This window comes from Pleurodeles waltl, chromosome 8 (assembly GCF_031143425.1).
Source record: "Pleurodeles waltl isolate 20211129_DDA chromosome 8, aPleWal1.hap1.20221129, whole genome shotgun sequence".
NCBI classification, from domain to species: domain Eukaryota; kingdom Metazoa; phylum Chordata; class Amphibia; order Caudata; family Salamandridae; genus Pleurodeles; species Pleurodeles waltl.
This window is the reverse complement of record NC_090447.1, coordinates 1,528,810,542-1,528,829,506: the sequence shown is the minus strand read 5'-3', so window position 1 is coordinate 1,528,829,506 and position 18,965 is coordinate 1,528,810,542. Positions and strand designations below refer to the sequence as shown.

Here is an 18,965-nt window from a genome sequence, read left to right as displayed (position 1 = left end):
TTTTCCTGAAAAGTAGGCAACATACTGAATTCAGAAAGGGGTCATATGTGTATATCCCTCAAGATTTTCCCAAATAAATTAACTGCTGAAATAAAGAAATATTGAAAATGAGTAGGAAAGACGGCCATTTGTGACAACTTTTTCACCTGTAACATTTTGTCACAATGGGTGATTTACAAAAGCAGTTTACATTTATTACTCACATGCTACTCAATACTTCGCAACAATTGACAAATATACAAAAGTAGATGGAATTACTTTTGGATGACATTGCGTAATCATTCTTGTCCCTCCCAGAGGGGGTTATAAGCCAACAATCTACATTGCAGAACACTCACTTGTAGTCTGATGCAACATTTGACTAGCTTGGGAGTGAGAGCACCTGATACTGGCAATAAAGTACATCTACTTTGATCACTTGTGGCTGTCAGGCTCATTACTCAAATATGTGTCAACAAACAACATGCCTAAGCAGACTGGAGTGGTTGTCTTTTGCTAGGATTACTCTCAGCATGATCTACGCACTCTACCAACATCCCTATTGGATTACTCAACATAAAAATGATGCACAGGTGACAGACTTGTTGATATACACATTGGAATGCTGGAGGGTTATCATTTTCAAGTCCCAATCAAGCTAGGGTGGGGAAGCAGAACTTCCTGTTGGGGGGAGGCTGTGCTGCTCCTACATCCCTCCCATCCATTTGCTTTCCGTTGGTGATGACCCCCACCTTTCTGGGGCCACCACAAGCTGTAAACAAGCACTTTATAGGCTAAAACATGGGCAGGACCCCGCAGAGAATTATGGGGCTCTATTTGCTGGAGAATGCATATTCTATGAGCAGCTGTCCTGCTGCGCTGGGAGAGCTGTGTTGTCACTAGGAGGGATCATTGCTTCGGGGTGTCCCGTCCCACCCTGATACCCTCCCCACTCAGGTGAGTGCATGAGGCTGGGAGCGGTGCAGGGAGCCCACCTCTGGCTGCTCCCACCAGCTCCCCGCACAGCCAGCTAATTCCTGTGCTGCCGCAGGAGCTGGCTGTTCAGTGCAAGTTTGCCTGCTCCCGTGTGCAGATGCGCCAGGGTGCTGTAACCAGGTTAGCCGCAGGGGTAAGTGCGGCAGCACTCACCCACCTCCTCGGCACTCTCTGGGCTTAGGGATGGGGGTCCTGGGCCCCCTCCTCTGTCTTCACAAGTAGCATGATGGTGCTTCCTGACTTTGCATCTTGGTGGCCCTGGGATGAAGTCCAGGGCCTGATTGCCATCTTCGTGAAGCGTTATGGGGTCCTCCGGCTTATCTTTTTTGCAGGGCCACGGGATGGGGTCCAGGGTGACCATCTGCCATCTTCACAGGGTGCGGCAGCATCCCTCGACTTATATTGTTTGCGGGACCCTGGGTTGGAGTTCGGGGCCCCTCTGGCCATCTTCACGGGGGGCATGATGGCATCCCCTGTTTTTACTTCCCTGTGAGGCCCTGTGGTAGGCGCGATGGAGCTCCCTCGTAACTGCTTTTTTTCCACCGGTTGCGCTCCCTGGCTCCACTCTTCTTTGGGGGCAGACCCTGGGCTCACCCCGGGAGCAACAATGGAATCGGCGGTGAAGCCCCACGCGCTTCCCCACTGGTCCTCCCTGGGGGTCGAAGGTCACGTACCTTCCACTGGGGATATCTTGGGCCCGTGGGCAGACTTCAATGATCTGGTATCTTTTCACTTCTGGTGGTGGTCTCTTGCCACTAGGAACATTTTTGTCAGTCCTCCTGGCTTAGAAGGTTCCCAAATTAATAGGGAGCTAGTCCCACCGTTTCCCTGCACCAGCCTTTCCTCTGGGTGCCTTCCTTTCTTCTGTGCAACACGCTCTCCTTGCACTAGGGCCCAGTCATTCGCCACTGGTTCTTGAGTCAGTCAAAGTCAGAGTCCTTGGTCCTGGGGACAGTCAGGGGGCTTCCCTTTCCAATTGTCTAAGGCGTCGGCCTCCATTCCTGGGGTTCTTCAGCAAAAGCACATTTCAAGAGCGAGAGCCCTCTCCTGTGCAAAACCTTTTAAGTGTGGGTGGAAGTGTCCAGCAGGTCTTCAGCTCTGACCTATCCTGATGTGCCACGTCACTTTGCCGCCCCCGTCCCAATCTTTCTACGCAGTCTTGTGGGATAGCTCAAAATGGCATCATCCAGGGGTTAGGTGCCACATGTGCCCAGAGAGACTCGGCCTCTCCTCCCTGACATTCCTGCCACAGCCTCTCCAGCCTGTTCCTGGCACGGAATGACGGCTGGCTAATTGATGAAATGCCCTGCTCCTGCAGCTGGACAGAGCAGTAATTGGCCCTAATCATGAGCTGAGTCAGAGAAAGAGGACGTTCCTGGATGACCCATAAGCCGTACAAATATGCTTTTGCAACCTGATGCATTATTTTTTTAATGCAGGTTACAGTGTACATTGGTGCAACTCTGGAGTCGGTGGGCCTTAGGGAACTGGAGTTGTGCCCTAGGCCAGCCTTGCCCATTGACATACAATAGGGTGTCCCTTGTTCAGTCTGTAGGATAGAGAGCCGGTCATCATTACTGGTCCTGTGAGTTCTGTAGGGCACTTGAAATAGGAAGACTTTATTCTTTGCAAGTACGCTGCTCAGATGCCAACATATGTCTGAACTCCGCTGGGGATTGACAGATCGTACAACTATGGGAATGGTAGGCAATGACATAGCCCCAACCCCGTCTGCTCTGAGATATCTACATACAAGGGAATTGGTGATGTAGGGGTTTATACCCTTGTCCAAGAGAGCTCTGAGATTTCCATACAGCAGTGCGGGTCGTCTACGCCACATATGTGTGACAGTCAGGCACCTGTGTCTTTCTTAGAGGTACCATATAGGAAACCAGCACTGCTGAGCGAAAGCTGCTGTGGCGGGCACAGACCCAGTGCGCTGTCCCTTCACTCTGCTGGATTTGTCTCATAGGAGTGCTGGCTATCTGCCCTGTATCTTTGTGACTGAGTAAATGAGTATTTCTGTATCCAGAAGAGTTCTGTTTGAACTTTACCGTGATAGTGTTGGTCTTATGAATTATACTATTGAAGGGGTGGAGACCATTGTCCAAGGGGTGTGCTGCTGAGACTCACAGTTGTGCACTACATCTGTGGAACAGAGAAAGATATTTCATGCTGATGTCCACTTAATCTTCTAGGGCATTCACACACAGTGCTGACCTTCTATGGTGTACTCTGTTGCAGAAGACTTTGTCCATGACAGCGCTACATGGACTTTAATATAGGCAGAACTGGTCTTTTACAGCCATATGACTGACAATCCAGGTACCTCAGCCCTGGACTGCTAGGATTCACTCTCTGTACATCCTAAGTCACACATGGACTGTTCATCCCAGAGACCTTGGTGTTCTCCCAGACACTGCGGTTGTATAATAAATTGACCTGAAGCAGGAAGTGGGGAATGATAAAATATATGCCTGCCCCCGCACCCACCTTTTCTGAGAGCATTGCTGGGAAATTGTGTTGACTAGGCTAGAGTTCTATTGTGGGAGCAGAGGAAAGGGCATATTTGCCACACTGTTACCTAAAATAGTATGCTGCTGCTTTGCTGTCAGAAACTAAATGATGGAGACCATTCTCTTGATCTGCCATGGTCAGCAACATTGATCATGATGTACTGTGTGCATTTCTGGGCCACATAATATGTCTGACCTTTGATGCATGTGGGTACCGATGTACTGTCTGGAGGTATGAGCCATTCAGACTATCAAGTTTACTGTGGGGAAAGCCTTCTCATCCACTCAGTTCATTATGCCTGGTGTATACACAGGTCCTCTAGTGGGACATCAGTTCCATCCACTAATAAACAGAAGATTCCTGCAGACACATCTAGTCTATCTGTCCTCTACACAGGCCACCTACAGAACTATCCAGTCTGCCTCTCCAGGTGCTTCTTATGCCCATCTGTAACTGTGTAGGTTAAAGTTTACCCTTTCTCTACGAGTAATTTCCAAATGACATCACATACCTTTTGTCTCCATCAGGGTGGATACTTGACAGGTGGTAGCTGAAGTCATAAGGATGAAATCCAAGCCTGGGAATTGGAGGATGTGCATCAATTAGTGGTTTCCCTTGAAGTTTCTGGCTCCTTGTTAAGAGGTGTAGAGATCACTGATCTCTGAGAGAATGTTAGCGCTTTGTTGGATGGTATAATTTCTAATTATTTATTTACAATAGGTTTTAGTTCCTGGTGACTCTGAACTAAAAGCCAGCCATCTGATCTTTTGTATTAATATTCTATCAACAGATTGTAGCAATATCAAATTGAGGACTTGTTGCTGCTATCGGTCAAACTAACGACTGTTTTTACCCCTACCCCTACTTTCCTTGGAATGTGCGTCACTAAAACTAAAGAAGCAAACCTTCCTCATGAAACCTGCTCCCTATTTTAATTTCTCAACTTTTAAACCTGCATTCAAAGTAGCGGAAGTAAGACTGTATATTGTGGTTAGTCTAAGAATCTCTCTAAAGTCAAGACTAGGTCTTACAAGTAAACGTTTTGTGTACAGAAGTGACTTTGTGTCGTTCCCAAGTTGCTATCCTGACTGTTGCCCCATCACTAAAAGCTGTTCCAATGTATCTGATTTCTTCAGAGGGGGGTGGGGGAGAGTTTCTAAAATCGGGCAGCAGATTAATTAGGCTTAGTATCCTGCTTCCTTTCCCTCTCTTCTTCGAAAGACCAGAGTTCCAGCTCCTTACGCTCACCACAGTCTCTCTCCCTTAGCCCTGGCTTGGCCCTTGGACTTGGTCCCCACTTATTAATGAAGCGCCTTTGATAGCTGCTCACCTTTTCCATAGATTTTGTTCAGGGGCTCTGTACTTCCTGCTGGGAAGAGGCCACTATTTTTGTTATTGCAGTGTTTAATCATTTAACCTTTTCCCGGCTGGCTCTAAAAAGCTAGGAATCTGCACGACTGGGGAGGATACCTTGACCTGCGTGAGTGGCTCCTTGGTGGCCATTTGCTTCCACCAAGTAAGTATTGGCACCCATTTTGGACAACTTGTGGTTGATGTCTAGCAATGCGTGTCATCTCACTGGTTCTAATAAACCTGTACTCAACATGTAACACAGTTAATCATGTCATAGAAGTGACCCATGTGATGCCAGTGTAGTTGGCTTGCCTTTAGACTAATGCCTCTCCCCGATCCTTACCACGTACTGGGGTTAGTATACTTTGATTTATCTCCAAAACGCTCAGGTTAAGTCCTCGGGGAACCTTATCTTTTCCCTCTGGCTCTCTCACTCACTATATTACATTCAGTTATCTCAACAATTACAGTTGTGCAGACAACACCTCAATCATCCTCTTGGATCTGTAGAACCACGGGGGTGCACTGCTTGCATATTTCAGCTGGAGATTAGGGACTGATAGGCAGCCGTTGGCTCACGTTTAAAACCATAGAGGTAGAGATTGTGTGTTGAGACCTCTGTAGGCTTCTGGGAATTAACTTCCTGCCCCCAAGTATCACCTACTGTTTGACCTTTTATATACTAGGTTAAAGTCCAGGCAGATTCTGGTGACCTAAACTATTTTATTGTATCTTTTCTGTCTCTTTCTATGATTCTTCCCTGACTTTCCTTACTTGATAGCTCCAGTAAGGAAAGGGGGCACTCTAAGTAAAGGGGGAGCAGTCCTTTAAATGGTTTAAAGACAGACAAAGGTTGCTGCAAACCCTTGCTTACAATAGGTGCAGGCAAGATCCTGCCACATTCTTGGATGTCTCCGTCATTGCCTTGATGAATTTTTAATTTATTTTTTAAATCAAGACCGACAACTTGACAAAGACATGCAGGGATTTAACACATATCCTTAGACGTACAAAGTATTTAATAGGGCACATTTGCTGTTTCTGTTGGGTGCTTTTCTTTTAAATGTGAGAGTTTAAGTGCAACACTATTTTCTTGTGTGCAAGTATGGCTGTGCAAATCCTGTGGTGTTTAAGTAATAGAAAATTAAGTATTAACGTATACTTGGTGGCTGTGCTCCCCTTGTGGAGGGACAGTGATTACATGCTGCGTCTATCTCCAGGAGGGCTGTATTGGAAGTTTTCTGTTCTTCAACAGGGAGCATTGACTGTTGTGTTTGTCTCTTGCTGGGTAGTGTTGGTTGCTGTGCTGGCCTTCAGCAGAGTAGGATTGGATCCTTTGCTGGCCTCCATTATGGCAGCACTGGGCGCAGTGCCAGTCTCTAGGAGGGCAGCACTGGGCGCAGTGCCGGTCTCTAGGAGGGCAGCACTGGGCGCAGTGCCGGTTTCTTGAAGGGCAGCACTGGGCGCAGTGCCGGTTTCTTGAAGGGCAGCACTGGGCGCAGTGCCGGTTTCTAGGAGGGCAGCACTGGGCACTGTGCCGGTTTCTAGGAGGGCAGCACTGGGCGCTGTGCCGGTTTCTAGGAGGGCAGCACTGGGCGCTGTGCCGGTTTCTCGGAGGGCAGCACTGGGCGCTGTGCCGGTTTCTCGGAGGGCAGCACTGGGCGCTGTGCCGGTTTCTCGGAGGGCAGCACTGGGCGCTGTGCCGGTTTCTCGGAGGGCAGCACTGGGCGCTGTGCCGGTTTCTCGGAGGGCAGCACTGGGCGCTGTGCCGGTTTCTCGGAGGGCAGCACTGGGCGCTGTGCCGGTTTCTCGGAGGGCAGCACTGGGCGCTGTGCCGGTTTCTCGGAGGGCAGCACTGGGCGCTGTGCCGGTTTCTCGGAGGGCAGCACTGGGCGCTGTGCCGGTTTCTCGGAGGGCAGCACTGGGCGCTGTGCCGGTTTCTCGGAGGGCAGCACTGGGCGCTGTGCCGGTTTCTAGGCGGGCAGCACTGGGCGCTGTGCCGGTTTCTAGGCGGGCAGCACTGGGCTCTGTGCCGGTTTCTAGGCGGGCAGCACTGGGCTCTGTGCCGGTCTCTAGGAGGGCAGCACTGGGCTCTGTGCCGGTCTCTAGAAGGGCAGCACTGGCGGCTGTGCCGGTCTCTAGGCGGGCAGCACTGGCGGCTGTGCCGGTCTCTAGGCGGGCAGCACTGGCGGCTGTGCCGGTTTCTAGGCGGGCAGCACTGGCGGCTGTGCTGGTTTCTAGGTGGGCAGCACTGAGGGCTGTGCCAGTCTCTAGACTGGGTGCTGTGCTGGTCTCTAGGAGGGCAGCACTGGGCTCTGTGCTGGTCTCTAGGAGGGCAGCACTGGGCGCTGTGCCGGTCTCTAGGAGGGCAGCACTGGGCGCTGTGCCGGTCTCTAGGCGGGCAGCACTGGGCGCTGTGCCGGTTTCTAGGCGGGCAGCACTGGGCGCTGTGCCGGTTTCTAGGCGGGCAGCACTGGGCGCTGTGCCGGTTTCTAGGCGGGCAGCACTGGGCGCTGTGCCGGTTTCTAGGGGGGCAGCAGTGCTTGCTGTGCTGGTATGGAGGAGGGCAGCGCTAGGTGCTGTGCTGGTTTAGGTTGGCAGCGCTGGATTCGGTGCTGACCTCTAGGAGGGCAGCGCTGGGTGCTGTGCCAGTCTCTATACTGGGTGCTGTGCTGGTTTCTAGGAGGGCAGCACTGGGCGCTGTGCTGGTTTCTAGGAGGGCAGCACTGGGCGCTGTGCTGGTTTCTAGGAGGGCAGCACTGGGCGCTGTGCTGGTTTCTAGGCGGGCAGCACTGGGCGCTGTGCTGGTTTCTAGGCGGGCAGCACTGGGCGCTGTGCCGGTTTCTAGGCGGGCAGCACTGGGCGCTGCGCCGGTTTCTAGGCGGGCAGCACTGGGCGCTGTGCCGGTTTCTAGGAGGGCAGCAGTGGTTGCTGTGCTGGTATGGAGGAGGGCAGCGCTAGGTGCTGTTAGTTTAGGTTGGCAGCGCTGGATTCGGTGCTGACCTCTAGGAGGGCAGCACTGGGTGCTGTACCAGTCTCTAGACTGGGCGCGGTGCTGGTTTCTAGGAGGGCAGCACTGGGCGCTGTGCTGGTTTCTAGGAGGGCAGCACTGGGCGCTGTGCTGGTTTCTAGGAGGGCAGCACTGGGCGCTGTGCTGGTTTCTAGGAGGGCAGCACTGGGCGCTGTGCTGGTGTCTTGGAAGGCAGCACTGGGCGCTGTGCTGGTGTCTTGGAAGGCAGCACTGGGCGCTGTGCTGGTGTCTTGGAAGGCAGCACTGGGCGCTGTGCTGGTGTCTTGGAAGGCAGCACTGGGCGCTGTGCTGGTATGGAGGAGGGCAGCGCTAGGTGCTGTGCTGGTTTAGGTTGGCAGCGCTGGATTCGGTGCTGACCTCTAGGAGGGCAGCACTGGGTGCTGTGCCAGTCTCTAGACTGGGTGCGGTGCTGGTCCCTAGGAGGGCAGCACTGGGCTCTGTTGATCTCTAGAAGGGCAGGATTAAGTGCTTGTGCTAGTTTCCTGAAGAGTACTATTTGTTGATTGGCTGGTGTCCTGAATGGCATAATTGAGTGCTGGGCTGATGTCCAGGAGAGCATGGTTGAGTGCTGTGCTGGTCTTCAGGAGGGCTAGATTGGGGGGCGAGGAGGACGGGTCCTGAGGGGATGACCTACTAGTCTCTAGTGGTCCACGATTGGTGTCATGATGTGGAGTAGGATTGAAATTGAAAGTTGGCGGTCCTTGAAAACAGCAGAGGTTGGTTATGGCGGGGTTCTGCAGTCCCTTAGATCTGCTTATATGCTGATTACACAGGTGTGTGCCAGACGTCAGATACTGCATTATTGGGCCACCATGGCCCTGGTGAACGATGTATGTATGGAGTGCCTTCTGCACCACTTTGGCTGCACCTGGGAGGCCAGCTTTCTTTGAACGTCCTGTGAGCCCACTGGCGATTGTGAACCCAGAAATGGAGACATATATACTCATCTGTGCCCATCCACGCCTCTCGACAATTCCATATGCTGGGGTTTCCTAGACTGATTTTTGTCCTGATGGATTCAGTGTTCCTATGTTTCCAATGTTTACTTGTGTTTGTTGTGATTACCTTGATGATGGCTGACAGGCCTGCCCTCGAAATAGAAGTAAGAGATTAAGCATGCAAACCTTTTTATTGCAGGTGCTGGGGATCAAAACTTGTTCACTTCCTTGTATCCGGCCCTCACTCAGCAGCTTCCCAGAGAGCCGATGGAATGGCGAAGGTAACAGATCTATTTGGTTTATATGTTCTCACCATTAACACTGCCCCTGTCGCACCTGCTCATTACTCTTCCGAGTGCCCACCATTCACTTTGCCCGAATTCTACCCTGTCCCTATATCATGGCCTGCTGTCATTCTGCTTTATTTCTGCTGATGCCGGTCTACACCAATCTGCCAGACTGCTGATCACCTGAGCCAAGGATCTCCTTTCCTCACCAACATGTGTTTCAGCCTGCTGGGGTTTGAGCACATAGAGAAATAAGACCCTCTCCCCCTTTTCTGAAGTCCTTTCTGTGTTCTCACCTTCACTAATATGCTCTGAAAGTTCTGACATACTTCCATATCCAAGTTTTCATTAACTGCTTCCCTTTTTGAAATTGGAGAACAAAATTACTGTTGAAAAGGAAATTGGGGACCCGAATTTCAAGATTTTGCAAGTAGGTTCGTATTTGTTAAGTTGCCTCTTATTCTGCACCCAGTGCAGGACAAGAGCAATTACTGTGGGAGAATATCCTGAATATACTTGACAAGTCTCAAGGCAACCAGTTATCAGGGGAGCCATAAACATGATCATGCACAGCACTAGGGACCAATGGCCCTTAAGCAGGTCACTCAGACGTCATATCCAGCGATCTTTAGCTTCAAGAGATAGGACTTAAGTATGGCTCATCTTTCACCCAACAGTCCTTGATGACTATTTTTCTCACTGGTGCACCACATCTGTATGAGGCTTGACCATTATTTGCGCAAGTGTGGCAGCTGTGGAGCTATGGCACATTTCCCTTTTGACAACACACCCACAACGGCACTACAAATACTGATGGGGAGGGACAGAGTATTCAGAAGTGGTGCTTTAAAACAGCCTACTCAAAAACAAGTAAACAGTAGAGGCAAACCTGCAGTAAGCAACACCGTACCTAGCGGAGAGCTGAATGGGGTGTAGGTGGGATGGTGGTTGGTGGAAGATATCCCTTTGTGGGATGCCTTTAAGCTAATAGTGCAGGGTGGCTTCTGATCACAGTCAGCTAGGTTACTCTAGGAACTGTAGAGAAAAGTGAGGGAAAAGTGGAAACCTAACCAGAAGGGTTGGAGGAAGTCCACAAATACACATGGTCAAGATGCCAGCTAACTGTAGTCAGAGCTCATGTATAAGTGCTGGACCGCAGACATGGCTGAGTATACCCTTCTGCGGATCAGGTAAAGATGCTGCTGTGGAGAAAATAAGGCAGGATGGATGCTGGCCCACAAACTGTGAACTTGGTTGCCCAAAAACAAAATAGAACTTGCGGGTTCTTATGGCCAGTCACCAGGCAGCATTGGTTGTTTGGGACAGGGTGGCTGTGCGATGGGTGTTGACTACCTTTCCCCTCTCCTGTGACTCCGATATTGGGGATTTGGTATTTCACTCTTGCACTGACACAGGGAACATTAGCAGTGGGAACAGGGGTTGTGGAAGCATTGGTAACATACTTGATGAAAATTGCCTCCTGCCATTTGATGGGCTGACGAGTTGGTTTTAGTTTGCCTGAAGCTGAACGTTTTTGCTATACACAATCCATTGGCGCTAGGTGCTGTGAGACAAGTCATCACCTCATTGTGATTGAAAGATTTCCGGTACCTACAGATTGATTACATGGTGTATGAGACTTCCTCGGAAAGGAGAATTGCCTACACAATCATCCAGAGTGTAGGATTAAGAAGTGGATTGACACTGTTTCTGGAGCACTTTAACCTGGAGAATTCAGTGGTAACATGCCCCAGATTACCAAGATTGCTTAGGATATTGCCTGGAATGTCTTTAATCACCCTCCCTTCCAACTACCCAACAAGACATCATGTGTTTTAGCACAAGAGTATTTCATGCTTGACAGGTTTTGCCTGGCTGCTTATTGCTTGTACGCAAGTATATGTGTGAAAGGAAAAGGTCAACAACAACGCTTGCTCTCAAAAATGTAATTGGGAAAGAGAAATAACATTGCAAGTGTGTAATGCATTAGTGGGCTATCCCTATGTTGAAGGTGGGCCCAGTGTCATTTGGGTTCTTGCACAGGTTAATGAATGTCCTGTTTATGCAGTACTTTGTTAGGCTGCTGTACCATTTTGAGACCTGCAATGAAGCGTCTTCAGTATCCTGATGACTTCTAAACCTGCATCTTCATCTGAGTCCAAGAGTAAGTCTCATTACCTCAAGCGGCCGCTTGGATGAAGATCAGTCGGTTAAACTTTGAGCTGTCCTGACTGACTTAAGTACCCTAGAACTTTTAACTTCTGGGCACCCCCACTGAATTACTACGGAGTGCCGGGTACCACAGCTATCAATTTCTACGTTTTTAAGACTCCTTCTGCAAAAATACGCATATGTCAAGCAAATACACAAATTATAACATATTTCATTTCGTTCTCAAACAAAACATACAAAATCATACATTTTCATTTTAATGGTGAGCTTGGAGTTTTTCAAAATCTGGTTTTATTTCTAAAAGACGAAGACATAGACTAATCAGACTCTAGTATACCACTTTCTCGTTTTGCTCCTAACACATGTTCTCTGTTTGTTGCCAGATACCAGTGCTTACATTTGGGTCACCAATCGTCCATGCTAGATTTGTTTTTGTTTTTTTGTTTTTTTAGCTATAAATGCGTTACTCTTAAAAAATCAAGCTAAGGAACCAACTTAATTTTTTTAAACTCCAGTTTCAAGTTTTTTCACATTTTCAGAGCATTTTGTTTTCAATCTTGCTTTTTATTTTCTAACAATATTTCATTTTCTAAACAGTTGTGGCCTCTCCCCCCTTAGTAGGCATTACAGACCCCTAGGTGTCTGTAGACTCCATTTTAACAAGCGCTGCCCTAGATTCTGATTTCTGCTTATAGATAATAGGATGGTAGCTGGTTAGTGCATCAACATTTAGAACAGTTTTTCACATGTGTACATGCCAAAATCTTTTTTGAGTGACACTCTGACCGCTGTCAGTAGGAGTACTTTGATCTTTGTGTGCTCGGACGTTTAAAGGCCCATGAACAGCCAGGGTCCCAGCCCAACAGGGTCCATTTTGCTATATTAGCAGGTGTAAGGAGTGAAGACCTTGTGATACTGTTGTGTTCTGACTGGTTCTCATGCTAAAGCTGGTGGTATCCCTTCCAACTAGTGGCAGGGGATGAAATCTGTGGCTGAAGCTTACGTTCAGAGCTTTACCTGCTGGTTCATTGCTTGTATGTGTGAGCCGTACTTGTTGGGCCCCAGCCCTGCCCCAAACCTAATGAATCTGAAGCTTCTTCTTGTGCAGTTGTCTTTCCGCTGGGCCTATCCCCAATACTCATGGATCTTTTTGGTGCTGTTTTTTTCACTTTATACAATTCTTCCTTTAGTTGCATGTCATATGCTGTAATGATATAGCCTTCTTTGTCTCATGTTAATGGAAGAGACATGAAGAGCACACCTGTTCTGTGTGTGCTACTATCGAAACTAGGCCCTTCCGAAATTGCTTGTTTTGCAGTGCAGAGCGAGTGTACACCAATTCCTAAGAAGACAATGAATATCATAATCGGGAACAACAGCCATAAGATAAATATAGGTTCTCTGACACAGGCGTGTATTGAGTGCCCTTTAGGCCTGTAATGTTGCAAGACATCGCCCTGTCCATACTTGTGGGGTTTGCTTTGCCTGGCCATATGCAAGCAGTGTTGGTAACCCTGGGGAAGGTGAGAGTGCTGGTTCTGTAGAACCGTTTTATCCTATGGTACAAGACAATTTTTCTTACCAGGCTTTGTTGCATTCCTGGTAGGGGTGTGAAGTGCCTGGAAACTGATGTCCCTTTGTAGCCCAAACCTTCATCTTCTCTAGAGACTTGATTGCATTGCTTACTCAAGCTCAAGATGCCTGGTCTCAGTGTACTATAGAAAATTACTCTGGAGAGTTCAGTTTAGCTGCTTTCATGAACAGTCTGGCACAGTCCACCCTGATCGGATAGATACATCTTTTGTCTCTGTCTGTGCAGGTGGCAGTTGAGGAGTCCAGCAAGCGTGGAGTCTGAGTGGAGACAGAAAGTTGGAAGGAAGTCCTTCAAAGTATTCAACAACTATTATTAATTCTTAAAATGGACAGCACATTAAAAAGAAAAAGGAACACTCATCCAGATGGACCAGACCCCTCCCCCCACCCCCCCACCCTCTTTTGCTAGTCACTCTGGACATTCTTGGGAGCCCCCCCTTTCTCCCTTCTCTGATGAACTTCACAGGGGAACCAAAATCTCCAAAGTTCCCTCAGTGCATCTGTGAGATACTCATGAGCCTGACCTTGCATCTGTAGTTTGTATCCTCAAGACTCTGGGCCTGATTTAAAACTCGGCGTACAGATGTCCCATCCACTGAAAAATAAATCCCATTATATTCACCTTCTTGCTGTCAGGCAGTCCTGTAAGAGAATACAAACTTATGCTTAATTTCAGCAGAGCAGCTGCAAGTCTTAGATGGATGAAGTCTTGCTACCACATTAAACTGAACTTCATGCTCTCTATTCTGGCTCTGCCATGGCTGTTGAGAAGTCCTTGAACCTGGAGCAAGTGGCAGAGGAAAAATTCCTTGACTTCTCCTTGAATGGAAAGATCTTATTCAGTCCTTCAGTGATTGACGTTCACCAGAAGTGTACAAGATATGCAGATGGGTTAAGTAGCTGAGTAGGATGGCGCCTTGAAGTATGAGTACCAGAATCTCCTTCATGGAGATTATCCAGCTTAGCTGTAAGCTCTTTGTCTTTCTCAACACATTTCAGCCATCTGTCAGACAATTCACATGTGACATGTGTATACATGCGCAGTACTAGCGCACAACATTTTGTATTAAGAGCAATAAAAGCCATTAGTGGCCTGATGATGATAATGGAAACGAGCTTATGAACATGAACTTAAAACCTATCCTATTTTTCTAACACAAGATGTATCTGTGGTGTGACTCTGTTGGTGAAAAATCTTATTCAGTTGACATGGTATAGTGATAATCTGTACAAATTTCTCTTTTTTGAAATATGACAAGAGGTGGAATTCTAGAGAGCTCAGGATGTGAACTACGGTGGCAGTGACCACAAAGGAGTGGCAAGGTGATGGTAACATTGGGTAAGGTGCCAGAACAACAGTAGGTTTGTTGTTGTATAGGGAGAAAGCGGAGACACAAGGTGGGAGGGCTGTGTTAGTCTCAGATGAACCTGCGGCGAGTCTGATGCTTTCATAGTCTGATAGAATTCCTGGCAGCTCCTGTGGGACTGCAGAGTCTGGAGCAGATTGGAGAAGAGACATGCATAACAACTAGAAGTGGATAAAAAGCGCATGTTTCATGATTACTTTTCACTGTGTGTGTGAGATCATATCAAATGTAGTTTTTTTTCTGATAATGTTTTATTGTATTTTATTTAACTTTATCAAGCACCACTACAAAAAAAAAAAAAAAACAGCCATAAATTCAAGGGATTCTGTTTCTCCAGTCTTGGGTTGCAAAACCACTGCATCCCTCTTCCCCGTCTGCCGCCATGTTGTGTATGTGTGTCAATACAGGTTTTCTTTAAGGCTTGTATTTTCTCCAGTAGTATATACCATTATCACTTCTTTGGTGCAATGAATCTTTTCCTTTCACTTCTTTTCCTAAAATATCCGTGAGACAAACATGCTCACAGAGGTACTGCAGCCAGAGCTAACAGCTCTAGAACGCTTCTACTGTTCAATGAGAAGTTGAGTGGCATACTTTTGTGCATAGGGGCAAAGCCAGGATCTTGCCCTCCTGGCACCCACCAAGTAGCAAGGAGACCTAGATTGGCCCAGAGGGCCCATCTTTCCTCGTACAGTACCTAACCCTTGAGAGCCTGGTAGTTCATGCCTCCACCAGCTGGCTGAATCTCGGTGTGTTTCTGCACCTTTAAGGGCTCCCAGTTACTTCACTGCCAGTGTCATATGCATGATTAATCTCCAGTTAATTTTGGTAGACCCTGCATTTTAATTGGCTTCAGACCTAGCATCATAACTGCTGGATCAGAGGGTAGAAGAAAGACCACTACTAATCTTATTCAACTCAAAACTTTCTTTCAAAACAGTTTGTATTACTGGGCCAGAGCACCAAGTATAAAATGCATCCTCCTCCCATCCACACTCTAACATTTCCCCCTGAACCTTTTACATTGTCTTCACTAAGGGGTTATGTACCATTGTAGTATAACCATGTATACCGTCGTTCGGTTCTGAACGCTGTGACATAGATGTGAGAGATTGTCTAATCATTTTTGCCATAGTATTTATTAAACATTGAATGAAGTACACTCTGCCTTGCATTAAAAGCATATTGCTTATCACTGACTAAGTCTGTGACTATGGAAGGGAATGAGGCTGAATTAGGAGTTCCTTTATATGGTCATGAAACTCTGAGGTGACTTGCAAAATCCTTATAATGTACTACAAGGGTACTTTATTCCTCATAATACATGACCACATCTTTCTTCTTCCCGCAAGATGCTTAAATCCTTGATGTGTTGCTCTTTTACATGAAAGAGATGGGATGTTTGTAAACATCAAGAATAAAATTAGGATTTCTAGTGTGAAATTGAACACACCAAAAAACAGTTAGATATTATTTCAAAAGTATTAGTTTAATACAGTTCCGATTTAGAAAAATGCAATAGCACAGAAGGTGTAAAATCATACTGAGATTTTCTGTCTTTCCTAAAGTTAAATAGAGTGTGGAAAAATAAACCTGTTGGTACATGTTACAGCTTTCTTCTTATCACAGTTCATCTAGAGAACCGGAGCAGAAGATGTAAAGGCCATGTTTGTTTTTGATTGCATTTTGTTTTTATTATGCTCTGTGACCTGCCTTTCCCTTGGGATTCTGGCTCTTGCAGCAGGTATTGTTGTGTAGGAACTCCGCTTTAATAAGTTATTACAGATGAGCGACTACACCATTTTTTTATTTTTTTTATTGCAGGTGACTAGGTGGGTCTCAAGTTGCCTGTAATCAGGAAATTAGAGACTGTCTTTATACATGGATTGCAGACTCTTGTCTATTATTTATATTGTTCTCCAAGATTCGGTTCCATCTGTTCCTATAACACTAATTTGTCTCCGACTCTAATTCTGACTTGTAGATGTTGGAACCTAAGCCGTTCCTTGTGTATTTTCAAATGGTATAAGATCTCTAGTGCCCACTAGTTTATTCTTTGGTGCCTAGTGCCCAGTGGAGCAGTTGAAAGTAGTTCATTCATTCAGCTTCATCTAAGTGAACTTCTTTTTGACAGGTCTCAGCTGAGGTATCCATCTACTTTATTGAATAGATTCCCCCAGCATCCGACATTCCCATTAGCTCTGTTTATGAAATTAATCTCTGTTACATCCTGGAGTGACATCTAAATTTTAAAAAGTGGCCTGAAGGGAGAGTGGAAGGACGTAATCTTTTGAGCCTTTCTTTATCCCATGTTTGAGCCTTATCCTACATTTGTAGACTGGGGAAAAGGAATTCTGATACATAACTTACTTGTGGTTTATATCTTTTGGGATCCATACTTCATCCAGATGTTCCCAACAGAGGATAGCTGCCTCCATATGTATCCAATTCTTCTCCGATTGATGGAGTCTTGATTTCCTGCCTGCCCAATTGAAGGTATTGATAACATTTGAATTGTTACTGGAATTTCTTGGAGCAAGTTCAAAAGGCGAGACGCTTGTTCATTTTATCTGTAGTAACTCTGCTTGCCTGTGGTGCAATTCGTTCTTTGTCGCAAAGAAAAATCTAGAATAGTTTGCACAATATAGGGTTTTCAACATATGAGTGATAAAGGCCCTTATGTATTCAGTTTTATCTTTCTCCCAATCTAATTGTGAGGTCCTGGTGACCAGGGCCTGGGATTTCCCTAGATTCACTTTGAATGTGGATACCTGACTGTAGTCTTGCAGGATTTCAGGGAATGTTCCTAGGAAGGATCCAGTGTCCGTTAGTATTAAAAGAATATTGCCAGCAAATATGTTGACTTTTATCTTGTTCCTCACCAAATGGTATCCCATTTAACCTCTTCCTATCTTGTATCTTGACAGTTCGTGGTTCCGCCATGAGAGAAAAGAAGGGTGGAAAGAGAGCACTCCTGCCTTGTAGCCCTGATTCATTGGAATATTTCCAGTTTTGTGCCATTAACCACAATGTTTTTTTGGTTGGCCTCTAAAAAGAGTTTCGTGTTTGGCTGCAGACCTACTGTATTGCGCCTTTTACTGAGAAACAACCAGTTTACTGTATTATATTCTTCCCTCGTTCAGGGAGAAAATTGCAAGGGTATCTTGTTTTTATTTGATTTCTCAAACAATTGATCAGTTTCTTTATTTACTCACATTGTCAAATGTAGGTCAAGATGGTCCAAGAATGGCATGTGTGGTTTGAGTCTGTTCGCCAAAACTTAAGTGACAAATTTAGCATCCTTATTCAGTAGAGCTTGTGGGTCTGTTGGAGCCACACTCAGGCTCCAGGCTGATATATTAATGTAATTATCACCTCTTCCACTGAAGGAGTGATGATTTTGGTTTGCACAAATGAGTTGAAAATTTTAACTAGTCTTGGTGTAAGATCTATCCAAAAACAATTATAAAAGACATCTGTTAGGCCATCGGGCCTGGGGATTTATTGGAACTCAGATTTGTTTTTAATCATGTTTGCATCCTCCGCTGAGGAGATGAGTATCTCCAGTGCCTCACTAATTGAAAATCAGGTAGCTTGACTGGTGACTGAAATGCCTTTAATTTAACTCAGTCAACACCTTCCTCCAGGTAGAGATTTTCATAGCAATCCCTGAAGGTTTTCAGTTTCTCATGTTCTCACTCTTGTAAATTACCCTTTGTTTCTTTGATATTTGGCATTCTATGTTTTTTGCAGTCTCTTCTTTGGGTCACATAGCCAATAGGATGTTTGACTTTTCATAAAATGTTTGTTTTTGGCACAAACTCACTTTGTCAGATATATCTGTGGTCAGTAAGTTCATTTGGCCGCTTTAGCGATGTGACATATCTTAGAGCCTTTAAGTGACCCTCCCTCCCTCCCTATATCTAACCTAAATACATTGTAAGTTACTTTTCAGTATTTCCTTCCTCTGTGTACAATTACAGCTCTGTTGCTTTTGTGGCACAATGCATCGACCACTAAGTACTGCTTTAAATGCATCCCAGATGGTTCTTGAGGGAACGTCTCCATTGGCATTATCCTTGAAATAGGCCTCAATCATATCTCTTAGATTTTAGGTGATTAATTTGTCTTTTAGTAGGGATTTGTCAAATCTCCCTTTCTCCTTTTTATTGAATTTGGAACCAAGCTCAAGATCCCACTTTATCAACAATATTACGCATAGGTCTATTTTTGTGGTGGTTTGCAGTAGGACTTGTGATGCCCGGCCAAGTCTACCTTCGAGTAGGATCTATGTACGTGCAGAAGAAAATGTGTATTCCCTTTCGTGCGGGTAGGATTCCCTCCAAACTTCTAGCAGTAGCTTCTGCTGCATCTTCAGTTTCAATTTTCTTGGCACTAAGTTGAAGTCACCCAACCATATCACCTCCGCTGGTGTCCACTCGTTCATTTTTATCTATCGTGGTCCACACATGTGAGCACCAGAATAGCAAGAGCTCTCCCATTTATGTTTCCTGTCAAATAAACAAATTTACCTCCCATTGTGTCACATATTACCTTAATAACATTAAGAGGGAGATCTCTATGGATTGCTAGTATGGCCTCACTTCTCCTTTCGTCTGTTGGTTCAAAATATTGAGATGAATATATTTTGTGTTTCATGAGAGTTTTGTTTTTAGTAATGTGTGTCTCAGGTGGGCAGATTAGATCGGGGTACTCCACTTTTGTTTCTTGC

The 18,965-nt window shown here is 46.3% G+C and overlaps 1 protein-coding gene across 1 annotated transcript in view; it reads left to right on the top strand.

Moving 5' to 3' along the window:
• Positions 1 to 18,965, top strand: part of TRAPPC10 (trafficking protein particle complex subunit 10) — a 407,991-nt gene that overhangs the window by 55,567 nt on the left and 333,459 nt on the right. Inside the window, exon 2 of the mRNA XM_069202936.1 lies at positions 9,014 to 9,095. Within this exon, the coding sequence (XP_069059037.1) occupies positions 9,014 to 9,095 (82 nt within the window). The remainder of the gene's footprint in view (positions 1 to 9,013; positions 9,096 to 18,965) is intronic.